This window comes from Polypterus senegalus, chromosome 13, assembly GCF_016835505.1.
Source record: "Polypterus senegalus isolate Bchr_013 chromosome 13, ASM1683550v1, whole genome shotgun sequence".
NCBI classification, from domain to species: domain Eukaryota; kingdom Metazoa; phylum Chordata; class Cladistia; order Polypteriformes; family Polypteridae; genus Polypterus; species Polypterus senegalus.
In genome coordinates this window covers 35,417,585-35,434,227 of record NC_053166.1, presented here as the reverse complement: position 1 = coordinate 35,434,227, position 16,643 = coordinate 35,417,585, and the positions used below count along the sequence as shown (strand labels likewise).

Here is a 16,643-nt window from a genome sequence, read left to right as displayed (position 1 = left end):
CTTGCTGGTATTTCACACTTATTGTGTTATTGCTATTAACAGAACTTCTTATTAATATAAATAATGGTTCTTTTAGGAAAGAAAAAATTGCTCCCCTACAGCATCACTCTGATAGACAAGTTTGGCACATGTGTTTTTTAAGAGTGAGGGCGGCGCAGTGATTAGCGTGGCTCATTCACGACTTGTCAGTGTCTGCTTAGTGCCGCATGTCCTCTCAGTGTTTTTGTTCACAGTTACGGGTTTTCATCCCACACCCAAAAGACGCCCACTTTAATTAATTTTAAATTAAAAATGTCCTTTTTAACCCACTGACTAATTATCAAGATAGGTTAGACTGAAAAAAAAAAATCAACGTGCACTCAACAACAGCTTCATATCAAGACAATGTCTTATTTGGCACATAAAGAGAAAAAAAACATTAACCTGAAAAAAGCACCCACATAGTGGAAGAAAATTAAATATTTTATATGTACAGTTTAGGTACAACTATTTGAAAGATCCCGCAGACCACCTAACTGAATGTGTTCTTAAGATAATCTGCTGTGTTAAATACATTTCATATAAAGTGACATCTCTCAGTGAACTTCTCAAAGCCAGTCCGTGATCCTAAAGAAAAAAGCGATCAGCTGTCCGCATCGTCTACTGAAATAAACTCATCTTCATCCGTCTCTGAACTGGCGGACGACAACAAACGCCCCTCAATGTCGTCGGTTTTGTTACCGTCCACGTGCAATGCTTTGGCAGGGGGCTCCATGGATTTCTTAAACCGCGTTCTTCTGTTCTGAAACCAGACCTTTACTTGAGTCTCGGAGAGGCGCAGCGCCGAAGCCAGGAAAACTTTGTCTGCGCCGGACAAGTAGCGCTGCGTGCTGAACACCGCCTCCAGCCTCCGCAGCTGCTCCTCGGTGAAGATCGTCCGAAATCGTCTGCAGCCGCTCCTCACGGACGTAGACTTGGATCGCCATTTATGATGCTTGCAACCTGTTGAATGAATTAAGGTCAAGAATAAAATTAGCGATTTCTAAACTCTTAAAAAGCACGCAGCCTAAAATATAATGGCATAAAATTTGTGATGTACTTGTATGTTGCGGTAGTGCAACCAAGACACGCATCTGGCCACTAAAGTGAATTCTGATAATTATCTAGCGCGGTGAGGTGACGCAGTGGTTAGAGGTGGTGCAACATGACCGTAGAGTTTTTCGTTTGAACCGCAGAAATGGCGGTGTTCGGTTGCTATACGTTCCTCCAAATGTGCACAATACGCGAATTGGAAACGCTAAATCCAGTGTGGGTTACTCTGAGATGAAGAGGTGCCAGGACTGGCTTACCGGGATAGGCTCGGACCCGGAACTGGATATGCACTCAGAGCACGTAAGAACGTGCGCTAACATCATCTGAAAAAATAAACGAAAGCAGGTATAATAGAGCGATCGGGAGTTGGATGGAAAGCAATTATTGACGGGACGCCATCCCATCATAAACACAAACCACCACGCCGTGCATGTCTTCTGGATTTGAAACAAATGTGCAGCTACCCAAGAAGAACAAGCCGAGTCCATACAAACCGACTGGAAGCAAACTCTACATCTACGTCATAGGTGATGTGTAAAGCACACTAATGGGGTACACGTTTGCTTTCCGCAAAATTGGGTTTCAACTTATGTGCAGAATGACGAATAACAAGGATTACCATGAAAGGTTTTCACTGCAACTACAGTACTATAGAGTGTTGTACAGTGTTAGCCATTATGGACGTAATGAGAAGTCAAGCAAAATGATTTCTTGACTTCTCGTTACACTCTAACCACATAAAGATATTACATGACATTTGTCAAAATCGCTTTTCATTTCTGTCAGATCATCACCTGTTTCAGCCAAGTCTTTATCCTGACGTCCCTCGACTGGGCTCCCCGTACAGTAAGGTGGGCTCTGCTGCGGCAATCCCGGATTCCACACGTGAAGAGCAGGGGCGCTTGGCGCCGAGTAGAATGGCATCGTGTAGGGCGTTGCACTCGTTTCCGAAGGTCCAGTTTTTTTGGGTGTCATGGATAAAATCGCATCGATGCTGAAAGGATTTCTGTGCAGTCTTCCCGATTCGGGGATCTTCTCGCAGTGCGAAGTCCCCATCGGATTCGTTTGGCAATGGTGCAAAAAAAGTCCACTGTGAAAACTCGCCTCCATGTCTCTCTAGTAAACGCACTTAGTGGCTTCTTTAGGATAGGGACTGGTTATCCTAGAGGCTTCTCATTGTTTTCTCAAGTCCCAAATGACCGGCGCTTTATAACGCCGTGACTGTTTGGACCTTGATACCCCTGGGGAGGTGGGGTGGAGTGGAGTGGGGTGGGGTGGGAAGGAAACTGCTTTGATGAGATTAGCAATGAATGAGATTGTTTGATTGGAGTCCTGTTCCAGGTAGTGCGAAAAGGTCAGCGGAGGGTGAGGACTTCACACTTTAGGATCAGACAGGTAGACATGATGAGGTGACAACATTCGCAGCTCGAGTTTTATTTTACTCCATTCATGGACTGTTAAGGGTGAGCATTCAGCAAGTACTGAAAGCAATTGGATAGATAGATAGATAGATAGATAGATAGATAGATAGATAGATAGATAGATAGATAGATAGATAGATAGATTAATTGATATGTTAAACGTATATTTGTCAGTTAAGTTAGAAATAAACTGTTTAACTGATCCAAATTAATGTATTATGATCCAATTGTGTCCCGATTCAAAATAGAAAAAAAAAACAAACAAACCAATTTCTCCTGTTCGTCAGCAAAAGCGTATTAAAATCTATGTGGCCAGTAAAACGGTATGACTGGCTGTTTCAATTTAAAAATATATATATTTAGATCTACAGTGAATATACATTAGTTTCAGAATGGCTACTTCTGAAATGCAGGCCCTGCAATGTAAGGACCTTGAGCATGGGAAAGGCGCTATATAAATATACTATAATCATTATTATTATTAACGGCGTCCATTCCCAAAACAACCTGATCCCCTGTGTATGATTCTGCAGGAAAGGGCCCGCTGTGCTCTGTTATGGGAAATGCGTGATAAGAAAGTTAGTGGACGACTTTATTTTTAGTATCAGAGTTTTTTTTCCCCTTTTATTTTTCTATTATTAACATATTTGAGTGAGGCCTTTATCCAAGGTGACTTGACACAGAATTGGTGACACACAACTACCCCCCCAGAGCCCAGACAAGTCTTGCTCAGGGTCACACCTGAATTTGAACCCACAACCGCAGGGTTCCAAGTCCAAAGCTTTAACCAATAAGCCACAGAAGGGAGAAATTAAAAGTTACGTTTAAATTAAAACTTCATACTATGTTGAGTACAGAGTTTAAAATATTCACTCTTCTGGATTAGCCGGTGAATACAGCACGTTCAGATAAAGGATTTTTTAGACCCATAATAGAAATATTCTAACTAGAGTTCGATTTTACCTTTGGTACTGAATTATTCACTAAATTCTTTTAACTTTTTTATAATGTATGGCAGCTTACGATTTTTTTTATCAGTTAGTAAATATTTTTAAATGCATATGAACACTGTGCATACACACATTGACACATTCAATTACACATATATACAGACACACACACACATTTATTTAACCTTTTTTTATAAAGTAGCTCTAATCACTTTTTCATAATCACTTAAAAGTATTTTATATTTCGGACAGAGTTTGTCCTACTCAATTCAGAATTATTATTTAGATAGATAGATAGATAGATAGATAGATAGATAAATAGATAGATAGATAGATAGATAGATAGATAGATAATCTATCTAAGGCACTATATAATAGATGGACTTTTGCTTCAATTTGACACGTATTGGATATTGCCATTCTATTGTTCTTTTCCCACAGCACCCTAATTTGTTTGATATATTCGAGGACTGTTGTGCACCAGCAAGAAGAGAATCTTCTTGTAATTATGCTTTAAGAATTTCGGTGTTTAAGAGATCAGCGCTTGTTTTCCGAGCAGCGGGGCCACAAAGCGCACTCCTCCTGAGCCTCTTAGTATTTCTGAATGAGAAGGAAGTGACTGCGGTTCTTTACAATTTCCACCCTACTTACGCGTAGTTTTTCTTTTCTTTTTCTCACCCTCCGTAAGTTTCTTAACATTCCTTTCTCCTTTTTTTTTTAAGTGGGCCCTTTGCGGCAGATGTCCAAATTAGGTGACCGATGAATCGAAGCTATACAGATAAACTTAACCAGAGAGAAGTGATAAAAGGAAAGCCGGCTGGGACAGAAGTATAATAATGAAACATCTCAGATCACTTGGAATGCACTATGCCCTGCGAATATCCGTTTTGCTTTTCCTATTGTAACTGATCTCCCAGCGTTGCTCGTGAATTAAATATTTTCCAGGCACCGATGAACACATCTCCTTAATTCGAATAACACTGCGGATCGTTACTGGGTTTCCTGAAGGGCCACATAGCGATGTCAGTGTAGTGAAGTCCTCTAAAAGGTCCACACATTATTCAGGTCTAGAGCGGTCTTTACTAACGGACACAAAGTGCTGGCGCCCTAAATCAGATTATAATTAATAAGAGTTATTTTCATCATTAGTCTAATGAGACTTTCAGCAGTCGGGTTACGACTGGTCCCATTTCTTTGGTTTTTGAAACAGGCAGGTGAAGTGACTCGCTCAGGGTCACACAGTGTCAGTCGGTGGGTTTGGTTGAGATTTCAAACCGCAATCTCCAGAGCCTTAACCACTACGCCACGCTGCCCATCTTTTGTCATTATTATTAGTTAAATAAATAGCTCTAATCCAGAAGTGTATACACAAATAATGTTTAAAAAATAACTGGAAAAAATGCCGAAAATTAATTGTTAAATAATGTTTGAAATGCATAATCAATTATTATAACCTCACCAGATTAGTTCCCTTATACAAACTGAAATATTAGAAATCCAGCTTTGTGTTAATGGCTTAGGTTATTTTGAAAATAAATTTCAAACAAAATCCAACTTATGTTTTTTGAAAATAATTAAAGTTGAAAGCGCGATGCGACTCACAATTGTCTGTTAACTATAAGCTCTGTTCATTTACCTTAATGCACAGCCGTAAAAATGATTTTATCCACAGTTTAAATAATTGCATTTGATCATTTTTATGGTCTTAATATTTTGATACAAATGAGTGATTTATTTTCTTCCGAAATAGAAGCCGCGGGTGGTTCAGGTCAGGCCCGTAATGGCGGCAGTGTTTCAACTTACTGCTAAATTCTAAATCGACAAAGGCGGGACATGAAGTCTTGTAACGACACTGACAAATACTGGGGGACACATTTAGATGGACTGAGTGCCCAGTAAGGTGTATTATCATTTATACATAGGGGGTCTACAGCCCTAATCACTTTCCCCCATGTAATAACTTTGCTCTTCATTAATATCCACTCAGCATCACAGGGGCACACGCGCTGGAGCCCACCTTGGACGGGGCGCCACATTTGCCTTTTTTCCTGTCAGCATTTTTTTGTGACTCTCCTTATGATAAGTATATATAACCAAACTTCGTTTTTTAGTGTAACACATCCTTTCATCAATTATTATTATTATGTTTTTTTATTAATTTTATTACAATCCATACAAAGCAATCAAGATTTTACAAAAAGAAAAATTGAGTTAAGAACAGATCGATCCCAACCCCTTTCATCAATTATTGATGCGGGTACAAAGACCCCCAGAAAAGTAGAAAGTTGTGTGTCAAATGACTCTGAACGAGCGAGACGAAAAGGCGCATCACACGTCCAGTTAAGAAAAAAGACAAGAAAATTAGAGAAGAGAAGAGAAAGAACATATAAACACATTTAATAATGGAGAGCTACTGGCATCTGCAATGCAACAAAAATGACAAACCATACAAAGTAAAACAGGATCTAATGTGCCCTTGTTTTTAAGCGAATGCTACTAAAACACAATCAAACAAGTACAGGAAAAATGAAAGGCGGCTATAAAAAAGAACATAAATAAGTGATTATTGAATATAGAATATAAAATACGAAATAAACAGAAAAAAAATCACAAGGAAAATTAAACAAACAAGTGATACTAATCAGCAATAAAAAAAATACAAACGACTAATGCAATGTGTAAATAAAAACAGAATGAAAAAGTACTGCTAACATACGAGTACAACAATGACAATTAAACAATGCTGAGAAGACAACTGAAGGGAACTAAAAAACACCAAATAAAGGAATGCTACTAATATAAATGATAGAACATGAAAAAAAAGAAGAAACTAAATTATGTAAACTTCAGATAAAAGGGCTGTTCAGCCCCCAGTCCTACTAATAATTTAAATACAAAATTCCATAAACGACATCAAAGTAGAGTTTAATAAGACACAACAAAGCGGCATATTAAACGTATACACAAGTGATTACAAGTCAAACGGGTAACCATTAAACAAATTAATAATACAAGCCGTGGCAATAACCGATAATAAAATAAAAGAAAGTCTAATACGAACCAACTGTGAATAAAACCCGAGTGCGATGTGTTGAAGTGCAATTCAAAAATTGTACAAAATGACAAGTAAAAGCATGATATATATATATATATATATATATATATATATATATATATATATATATATACATACACATATATACACACACACACACACATACACGTGTGCACGTGAGTGTTACAAAATATTCAATAAATTGTAGCATTAGGCCATAACAAATAAGGCATGGAATGTAAATTACATGCCATTTTTCTACAGAGTTATGTGTAAATGTTGCCTCCTTTCCAGTCTTACATAAGCTCAGTAAAGCGTAAATAAACCGCAATGCCAAGCACACTTTGAATTACACAAATAAAGATGTTATATATACATATCCCCGTGACCCTGTAGTTAGGATATACCGGGTTGGATAATGGATGGACGGACGGACATACACACACACTATATTATACTATATATATATATATATATATATATATATATATATATATATACACACACACACAGACACATGCACAGGCACATCGTCCTGAACAGAGATTGGGAAATCGGTTTGATAAATGGTGGAATATAGTATTGTTGTTGTTGCGTTAAATCGCTCTTATATTTACTTCTGTTCAGAACAGTCGCATTTTATTGCGAGATACTGTATATGGACCATTAGGCCAATATGGCAGATAACTTTTAGCTAAGTTTGCATGGTGTTTTAATTCTAAATAAACTAATTGATAATTTTTTATTTTGTTATTAGTGGGCAAAGATCGCTCTTTAATTCACCAATTATTAAACGCAACCCACACGGTGACCAAATGACCTCTTTCTCCCGAGTTACAGGTGCCATCTTCCTCGAGCTCCCACAATAATAAAACAACACACCCAACTAACGGGATGGCTGGTGCGGGTAGGCTATAACCTCCACAAATTAAAACGTGAGGGGAGTCCACCGGGCGAATTCACCAAATTATACTCCGGTGCTCTCGTATGTTTTCGTGTTTTACTGAACCCTGCGAAGCAGCAGCAGTCCTGAATGCTGCGCGATTTCGATCTCGCTGTGAAGCGATTAATCACATAACGAAGGAGTTTTGAGATTTAAACATCATCCACGATATAGTGCCAGAAATTCAAACTCTCACTTAAAACTTTCCCGGGACATGCACTTTATTTCATGTAGTGTCCCTTCAAAGCGCACACAATTGAAAAGCTTTTCACAGAGCAATTAACAAGATGGCAGATCCAGATTAAACAAACAATGCACTGAACAACGCAAACATTGTAAATTATCGAGCAGATAAATACCCTTCATCAGCGGGTTTTGTGTCGTTATGTCACCCTATCGAGTCATTAATTCTTTGCGGCCATTAAGGTACTTTTCACCCAGTTTTCACTTTGTTAACATGAGCCATTATGCACCGATGCTTTACTGACCTCTGGAGATGAAAGGTCGTATCTACACCCACTTCTTTCATTTTAACAATGTCGTACAAAATCTCCTTTCCTGCTCACAAAAGTCCTGCCAGAGTTATCACCTTATTAGCATTGACATTCAATTATACCTATATAGTTGTGCAAACAAACTTTAACCTTCCGATTATTTCAGATTCTTCACATTGGCACTAAACTAAAAGAAGAAAACCTCTGACACGCTACTCGGAGAGTCTTGAGAGGCCATTTCACCCAAACGCAGAAGCTCCGACATTTAATTCGAAGTCGGTAACCCAAAGATCTGCAAGCAATCGATTGGAGCTGCAAGTGCAGTCCATGGCGCATCCGATCGATTTGCGTCTACATCTTGTGGTGTCGTCCTGCTGTGGATGAAAGTTTAAATGTACTATTATACAATTTTACTTAGCTTTTGAAAACCTCATCACAGTGTTTATTCAGGGTCGATCTGGACCCGTCTATAAAACAATATACACATAGCTATACTTTTTAATTGCACTTAATACGTATATTGACAATTCCTGGAAATTTCGTCCATCCACTTTTCTAGCCGCCATTCTAGAGCCGAAGGCTGTCTTGGCAGCGCAGGACACTGAAACCAACCCTGGACGGGACGCCGGTCACCCCAAGCATATACTCGTACTGGGCCGATTTAGTTTCGCCTTGACGTAACATATTTCTCAAGCCAAAAAAGGAAGACACAGGAATGAAAACGTCCGGCCTTCCGATGTGTAGGTTTTGTCCATATAAAGAGCGTATTTGAACGTTTTTAATTTCGTAATGTGCGCAGCGCACCGTTTGACATCGCCAATGCCGGTTCATCTGATGTGTAGCCTATTAACAGCTGGTATTACTTTAAGCAAGTGAGGCAAAATGAAAAAAAAAAAGAAAGTAAAACTGCTTGAGAACGATGAGCCACAGTGTGAAAAACACTGACTAACAGCATTGTAAAAATTCATGCGGCCAGGCGCCTAAAAAGAGGACATTTCCGGGAAAACCCGGACGTATGGTAACCCTGGACTAGCCAAATAGCCGTATATGAGGCGAACATGTAAATGGCGTACAGCAACGGCGGCATTTGAACCACTGGCTAAAATAAGACAATCGCAAAAATGTAAGGTCGATTCGAAATGTACAATTTTAAGTCGAAGTAAAACTATATCTACTCTTTCATATTCTCCGCAGTAATTTAAAGAAAGACTTCGTAAAGAACTTAAGCATCTTCTTGCATCATTTAACGCATGGTTTAACATCACCATCTAGTGGCGTAATAGTGAACCGCATTACTTTGCAATGAAGCTGCGCAGAGGAGAGCAACCAAGTGCACCTAAAGATCCATCCGTCCATTATTCAACCCGCTATATCCTAACACAGGGTCAGGGGAATCTGCTGAAGACAATCCCAGCAAGGCAGAAACAAATCCCAGCCCACCGCCGGGCATACACACACACACACACACGGAACAATTTAGGATCGCCAATGCACCTAAACCTGCATGTCTTTGGACTGTGGGAGGAAACTGGAGCACCCGGAGGTGCACAGACACGGGGAGAACATGCAAACTCCACGCAGGGATGACCCGGGAAGCAAACCCAGATCTCCTTACTGCGAGGCAGCAGTGCTACCACTGCGCCACCGTGCCACCCCAACTAAAGATCCCAGGTATGAATTTTTTTTTTTTGAGATTCCCATGTATACAAAGGTTAAACCAACCAAGTGTCACAGGGGGTCTAGAGTTTCTATGTAATGCTGTCACAATAAAGTCATAAATGAAACCACAATATGGTGGCAGTCCATCAATAGGCACGTGCACTCACACAAGTTAGTTAGAAAAAAGAAAAATAAAACACAAGAATAGTACAATTTGAAAGATACAGCTGATGGCCCCTCATTGACAGGCCCGGGCAGAGAAGACACAAAGTTTACAACTTCTTTTCTTTCTTAAGTTAACACTTGAAGCTGCACAGAGGAGAACAACCATGTCCACCCCACACTCTTAAAAATAACAGAGCCGCAGTGGTTCTTCAGAGCGAACCCTTTTTGATTCCCCTATGATTCATCCACATGAAGGTTCCAGAAAGAACCTTAATGCGTATTTACTGTATGGAGCCTGTTACAGATCTAAATAAATTAATAGATGCTAACAGATTTGTCAAATGTGGCATGATTTTAAAAAGGACTCTTGCTGCATTTGTACAGTAACAAAGGCTAAGCCCAGGTTTTCTTAATCCATTAGGTAGCCTACCATACATTAAAGACTTTTTTTTTTTACATATTACAAAAGTTTTTCAAAGCACAACAAACCAACATCAAAGAAAGAGAAAAGGAAAGAAACTCTTCCCAGAATAAAATAGTTCTACAAAAAATAGTTCTACAAGGCACCATACCTCCCAGTGAAAAACTATATAATGCCATTAGAGGACCATCATTTTCAAAGAGCGCAGGACTTAAGGACATGTCCTGGTCCGACACACCCTTAGAGGTCTCGAACAGAGGACGTTGGGAGGAGACCTAATCCAGGTCTTCAAAATCCACAAAGGCATTAATAAAGTAGACCCTGTAGAATTCTAAAACTAAACGATGAAATCACACGCTGGAGGGCACCTGTAAAAATTAAAAGGGAAGTGCATTTAGGACTAAAGACAGAAAGCTCTTCTTTACACAAAGAGTTGTGGGAATCTTGAACCAACTACCACACTGGGTATTTTAAGGAGAAACCTTAACAATCTTTAAAATATATGTCAATGAGATATTGAACAAGCTTGATGGACTGAATAGTCTCTTCTAGTTTGTCAAATGTTGTTGTTTTCATTATGCCCCTGCATGACGGGGTACACACCCCTGCACATAGCAACATTCACTTACATAATACATATTCTCTAACCTAATTCAAGGTCACATTGGGCCAAAGCCTGGTAGCACTGGGCACAAGGCAGGAAACAGCTGAGGACTGGTCCTATTGACTTGCATGGCCCACTCTCGTACACACACTTACAGCGATATTACTGATGCCATCAGATACTCCTGTTCCAAGTGGGGAATTGTCTAGGAGCAGAGATTAGATGAGCAAGACGAGGCTGAAGGTAAAGTGGGGCAAGCAGCTGCAGAAGCTGCACATCAGCTGAAATAGCTTCTTACAGAAGCTAAAGTGGACAAAAACCACAGAAGGTGTTATTACAGCTATGCTTCTATCATGTTGCTCATTACTTAGGTGTTTATGAGTTTAGCAAGATGAGAAAAGAAGTGCTGCTGACGATTATCAGCATAGGAAGCCCTTGAAAGAGTCCCTGCCATAAATGGCAAGATGACGAGTCAGATAAAGACTCAACAAGCAGCAGTGAGACAAACGATGAACAACAGAGTATGGCAATGCTGCTCGATACTTCTGATGGCATCAGATTCTGAATTGTAGAGAGGTAGAGCTCAGATGAGAAAAAGGAAGCTGAAGGTGAAGGAGAGCAGGCAGCTGTAGTAGCTGTATAGAGTGAAACAGCACAAGTCACATTGCCTGAAACACAGACAGGGCCACATATGTTCAGGATTACTGTACTGCAAAATTGTATTATTCACGAAAATGTAACTGTGGTCTGAGATTATCGTAATGAGTAGCAGACTATGATTGTGTAATTATTCAGAAGTATTAAAATTGAAATGTATCCAAAAAAAGTTTTAGAAGTAAAATGTTCAGAGAGGAGGTTTCAACAAATGGTTGGACAGTTCTGGCTATTTGTGGCTTGATTTACATATAAATATATGCTGGGCCTCTAAGATTCGGGATATACTTAACGCTACGTGACACGTGCAGTTGTGGACGCTGCTACTACTCAAGAAGTGCTTTGACTTTACTGGCGCATGTGCTTTATGTAAATCTGGAGGATTCCACCAGCTGGTAGTGCAAGAAATCATCACAGTGACAAAACAATGTCTGGTTTCATTGTGTTGTGAATGGAGAGAAGCTTTACATTTTCATCCTGTTGTGGAGGAAAAAAAAGAAAAGCTGGCAACAGCAACACAGAAGATGGTATGCGAGACCTTTAAATGTATTCCATCATTGCAAATGGGAATATGCAACGCTTGTACTGCCTAGGTGAGAAATGGATGTAAAAAAGCAACATGAATACTTTTGCATGTCAGCATTTGAGTTTGATGATTTGATTCACTGCATTGAACGATTCATCAAACATTGAAGTGCACAGATCAGTCCTGTTGGATTGCCGTCACATGCTCATCGTAAACAATGATACTGACGTCACGTACCAAAAGTTGAACACACATGCCACCCATATTTTTGCTGGTAAAGCAACTCGCGCACACATCAAGTTAATTTCTGATGTCGTGCTCAGAGGACACATCAAAAGAATGTTGGGAGCGCATGTAGGCCACAGTGCGTGCGTATAAGCATTCTGAGTGTGAAGTACAACCTGGCCGTAAAGACCCTAGGCATGAAATAGTGTTTTTTGAAAGTCCCATGTATACAAAGGTAAAACCAACTGAGTGTCACAGGGGGTCTGGAGTTTATTGTGACAGCATTACATAGAAAGTCAAAAATCAAACCAGAATATGGTGGCAGTCCATTATTTAGGCACGTGCACTCACACAAGTTAGTTAGAAAAAAATAAAACACAAAAATAGCACAATTTGAAAGATAGAGCTGATGACCCCTCATGGACAGGCCCAGGCAGAGAAGACACAAAGCTAAAGGAGAGTGGCATGATGCGGCCTGGTACAGTGGGCTAGTACAGATGTTGGAGTTTACAGGTGTGTAAGTCAGCAGCAGAATTCTAAAGATAAACCGATACCCAACCAGAATCTTGAGCAGTCATGCCATAAACACACTAATCAATTGCTAGGACTCGGGATGTGGCATTGTGCAGCAATCAGCAGAAACGGCAAGGTTTTGTGAAACTAACACTAAAATTGTGTAGGTAATTTTTCAAGTGCGAAATAATAAACTCTTTCAGAAGTTTGGATGGTAAACAAAGAATTCTGCTCCCTTAATCCTTGTTCTTAGCTTTTTAAGTGCAGGGATACATTCAAGCCAGAGTGAGGGCAACAAGAACAGAGTAAATGAAAAGAATTTACAGAGTAACATCAGAGACTTGAGGAGATGAGCGAGTAGAAGATCTAAAAAGAGGTCGATTTCTCTTGTAAGACACAGAAAGCTAAGGACATCAGACAGCAAAGCCACTGATACATGGGGAAAGAGGAAGGGAAATGGTTGAATTTTATCACACTGGAAACTGTGAAAAGTGTTGATCATACCTTGAAGACTGAAGGAGCCATCTTGGTTTCCAACATCAAGGATCTGTTTGAGTCTTAAACAAGATAAAAGGGTTGTCTTGACCTTTCAAATATCCCTCAAGTGAAGCACTTTACAGTCTACAAGGCCTTCTTTAGGGGCACAATGATCAGACAGTGCCTGTTTTAATTCCATCATGGGACCATGGGGCCAGGGGTGATTATTTGGATGATGCCTGGTTTAAACTGGAGCAGTGACACAAAAGAGATGTTGAACCCAGAACTAAACAGGGAGATGGACACAGCTTATAGGTGGGCATTTATTAAAAACCATCTAGAGCAGTGGATCTCAGATTCAGTGCTGGGAACTCTATGTGGCTGCAGGTGTCATCCCAATGAAATTCTGTTTTTAAGTGAAATCCTGCCTTAGTTAAGCAAGCTGGGTGTCTGCTCTGCATGTTGTTATAACTAAGATACAACTCAAGGAGGAAACTCCACAGAAAAAGGCAAATTAATCAGAAAAAGACCAGATTTTACTATATTAACTTATAAATGTGTCACACTACTTCACATTTATAAAGGCTAAATAAGACAAATAAAAAAAAAAAAGACCAGCTAATTAAATGAGATCAATTTGATGTAAAATGACCCACTGGTTGGAACAAAACGTTGCAGCAACAGGGGACCCCAGGAATGAATTTGAGAAGCACAGCCATAAAGACTAAACTTAAAACAATAAATAAATAACACCCACAACCACACAGACAACACAACCCTAAACAATTTCATAATATGACTCCTCTAAATTAAGATGTTTTAAATTTATGTACTTATAGCAAACCATTACCATATAGTCGTTCACATTTGTTGACCGTACACACTTTCAAAAACAGCAATTACTAATCACATCATGGATACACCTTGTCTAGAAAATTCAGCGCATTGAAAATAAAAACATATCAAAAACACATTTGATATGATAGACCATGCCTTCTCCATACGTACCATTACTGTTGGATTTTTAAAATTTAAAAAAGGATAATACCTCTCTAGATATTCTCATTAAATTCCTTGTGGACATGGCTGCAGCAGATTCACTCAGGTGGGGCTCTTTGCTGCTGGAGTCCACTTTAGCTTTGCAGTTTTCAGAGTCAAACCTTCATTACCTTGCTGATCTCCACCAAGTCCATGGCAGAGCCGCTTTGTTTGCTATTCTTCCCTAGAAGCCCATACTAAAGTCTGCTCCCTAAGACACCTCTTTTGCAGACATTGTCAGTTATCTATAATGTATAATACAACCTCTGTCAACATTGTCCATTTACTGCCTGAGCAGGAAATTTACACACAAAGCATCTGCTAAGGTTATTGAGAACAAATGTGGAATTTGTCAAAACACCACATAAAGACTAATAGAATAAAAAATAGAAAATTCTACAGACATTCATTGAAAGTATAGTGTGAAAACAAAATAAACAGAAAGAAAGGTAAAAAGATATGGATAATTTACCCTACCAGCTAGGATTACACAAGATGCCCCGATTTTCAGAATGGAGAGACAGCTGGACATAATCTGTGGCAGTAGATGGAAAGAAGAGCAAATGAGTTTGGAAATTTATAGAGAAAAGGGAAGCCTTCTGGAGTGTAAGCAGTATTAAAAAAACGCTGGTAACTTTAGTGCTAGTTTCCAAAGAAAAAGGTCTAATTTTACTATGAAAAAGTCTGAATGTCAAACACTAGACTGACAGACAGACAGATAGATAGATACTTTATTAATCCCAAGGGGAAATTCACTAATATTCCAGAGCGGCACAGTGGGTGGTAATTCTTAATTTTCTGGCTAAAATAAAGCGTTCTAGTATGGCATGAATACGTGTAATCAGTTCAGTTTTCTCTAGGTCACTCAAATAAATGACCATTTATATTTCTAATGTACCGTTTATATTAGGCTAACACAACAGTGCTGCTACCATACAGATCCAGAATTTTCAGCTTGAATCTCATGCTCATTTAATGTTAATGTGGAGCTTGCATATTCTTTCATTATCTAGATAGGTTTCCCTCACATACTCTAAACTGCACAACCTTGCATGATTAGCAATTCCAAAATGGCCATGTGAGTGCCTGATTCCAGTGAGAAGCTGGCACCTCATCCACGACAGGTCCCTTGCTCTGCACCATGTACTGCTGGCCTTTGACAACCTTGCATCGGACAAATCAGACTTGAGAATGTTGTGCTACCAGAATGTTATGATTGAAAAGAGCACATTTCAGCCGATAATTGTTAATGAATTCCACAAAAAGCAGTGGAGGGCAACAAATGCTTCAGGCCTAATAAAGAGATAGCAATACTTCATAATTAGGGTAGCCCTGTGTAACCATGTATCTGCAAAATAAAAAAAAGGTTATTTACAAGCAGAAAAAAAAAAGAAGGTAAAAGACACAATGTTGCAGCTGTATAGACTTTAACGGGTCTATCACTGAAAAAGAAGGAGTAGGTAACGTATATAGAAGGAGAAAGAAGGGAATAAAACCAGGCCAGATGTGAGAGTAGGTGAGACTGGAGACAGACATCGGTAATTTAATACTGAGCTGGTGGAGGAACTCAAATCCCAAGAGCAAATCAGTGTGTTATCAAGACCACTGCATAGTTGATTTTTTATGATTTTTTCAAAGCCCTCAAATGAAAAAAGTGACAGGTCCCCTTTACTAAAAACAGTAACAGATTTACCCAAAAGTCCTTCAAGACTATTTTCTTTAGAAGTTTACAAGCAAATCCTGTATGTAAATCTGTGCGGGTATTTCACTCTCCCAAAATGTATTCATTTCAGAATAATGCTTACATGCCTCTGTAATAAAGTTAAAAACACTACTAATAGATTACTAATTACTAATGAACATGCATTCAAATACATTTCGTATTAATTATACTAGTTATTATTCAAGTTAATGCAATTTATGTTAAGTTTACCGGTGTTGAGATTTGAACCAGTGACCTTGTCGATGCTGGTTTAACTCTTCAGCCAAATGTCCCTACTGCCTACAAGAGAGTAGCAATATAGTGAAACCATATATCTTAAATTATAACAATGCTTCTTAGTGGATATATTACAACCATACATATATTGTGGAGATTTTCATTAATTCAGAACAAATTAAAACCTTATTCATTAGCTAATATAAACCACTATGAGGATCAGTTTAATAAAAAAAAAGAACAGTAAATATTTGTGTCTCCAAAATAAAATCATCTTGTACATAACAGCCAGCAAGTAGTGTTTCACATATTTAAAAATATGCAATAAATTAAGTAAACCCTCTAAAATGTCTGATTTGTATAGAAATGTTCTTGTTTTAATATCTAACGTATCAGTCAAATTTCATACCTCACACTCTCAGCCATCACAATGACCAAATAAATGTGCAAAAGTATATATAGTGTTAAGTAAAAACACAACTTATCAA

At 38.9% G+C, this 16,643-nt stretch overlaps 1 protein-coding gene across 1 annotated transcript; it reads right to left on the bottom strand.

The window, feature by feature from the left end:
- Nucleotides 1–426: 426 nt before the first annotated feature.
- On the bottom strand, nucleotides 427–2,228 carry LOC120543055 (homeobox protein notochord-like). Its single transcript, XM_039775897.1, has 2 exons — nucleotides 1,866–2,228; nucleotides 427–981 (listed from the first exon to the last, which is right to left on the bottom strand). Exons 1-2 carry the CDS (start codon nucleotides 2,179–2,181, stop codon nucleotides 623–625), a joined length of 675 nt encoding a protein of 224 aa, XP_039631831.1. The 5' UTR covers nucleotides 2,182–2,228; the 3' UTR covers nucleotides 427–622.
- Nucleotides 2,229–16,643: the final 14,415 nt, after the last annotated feature.

Excerpts from the sequence above, each read along its gene's own strand:
- LOC120543055 (XM_039775897.1), bottom strand. The coding sequence starts at position 2,181 with ATGGAGGCGAGTTTTCACAGTGGACTTTTTTTGCACCATTGCCAAACG. Across the intron at positions 982-1,865 it reads TAAAGACTTGGCTGAAACAG|GTTGCAAGCATCATAAATGG; the intron begins GTGATGATCTGA and ends TTCATTCAACAG.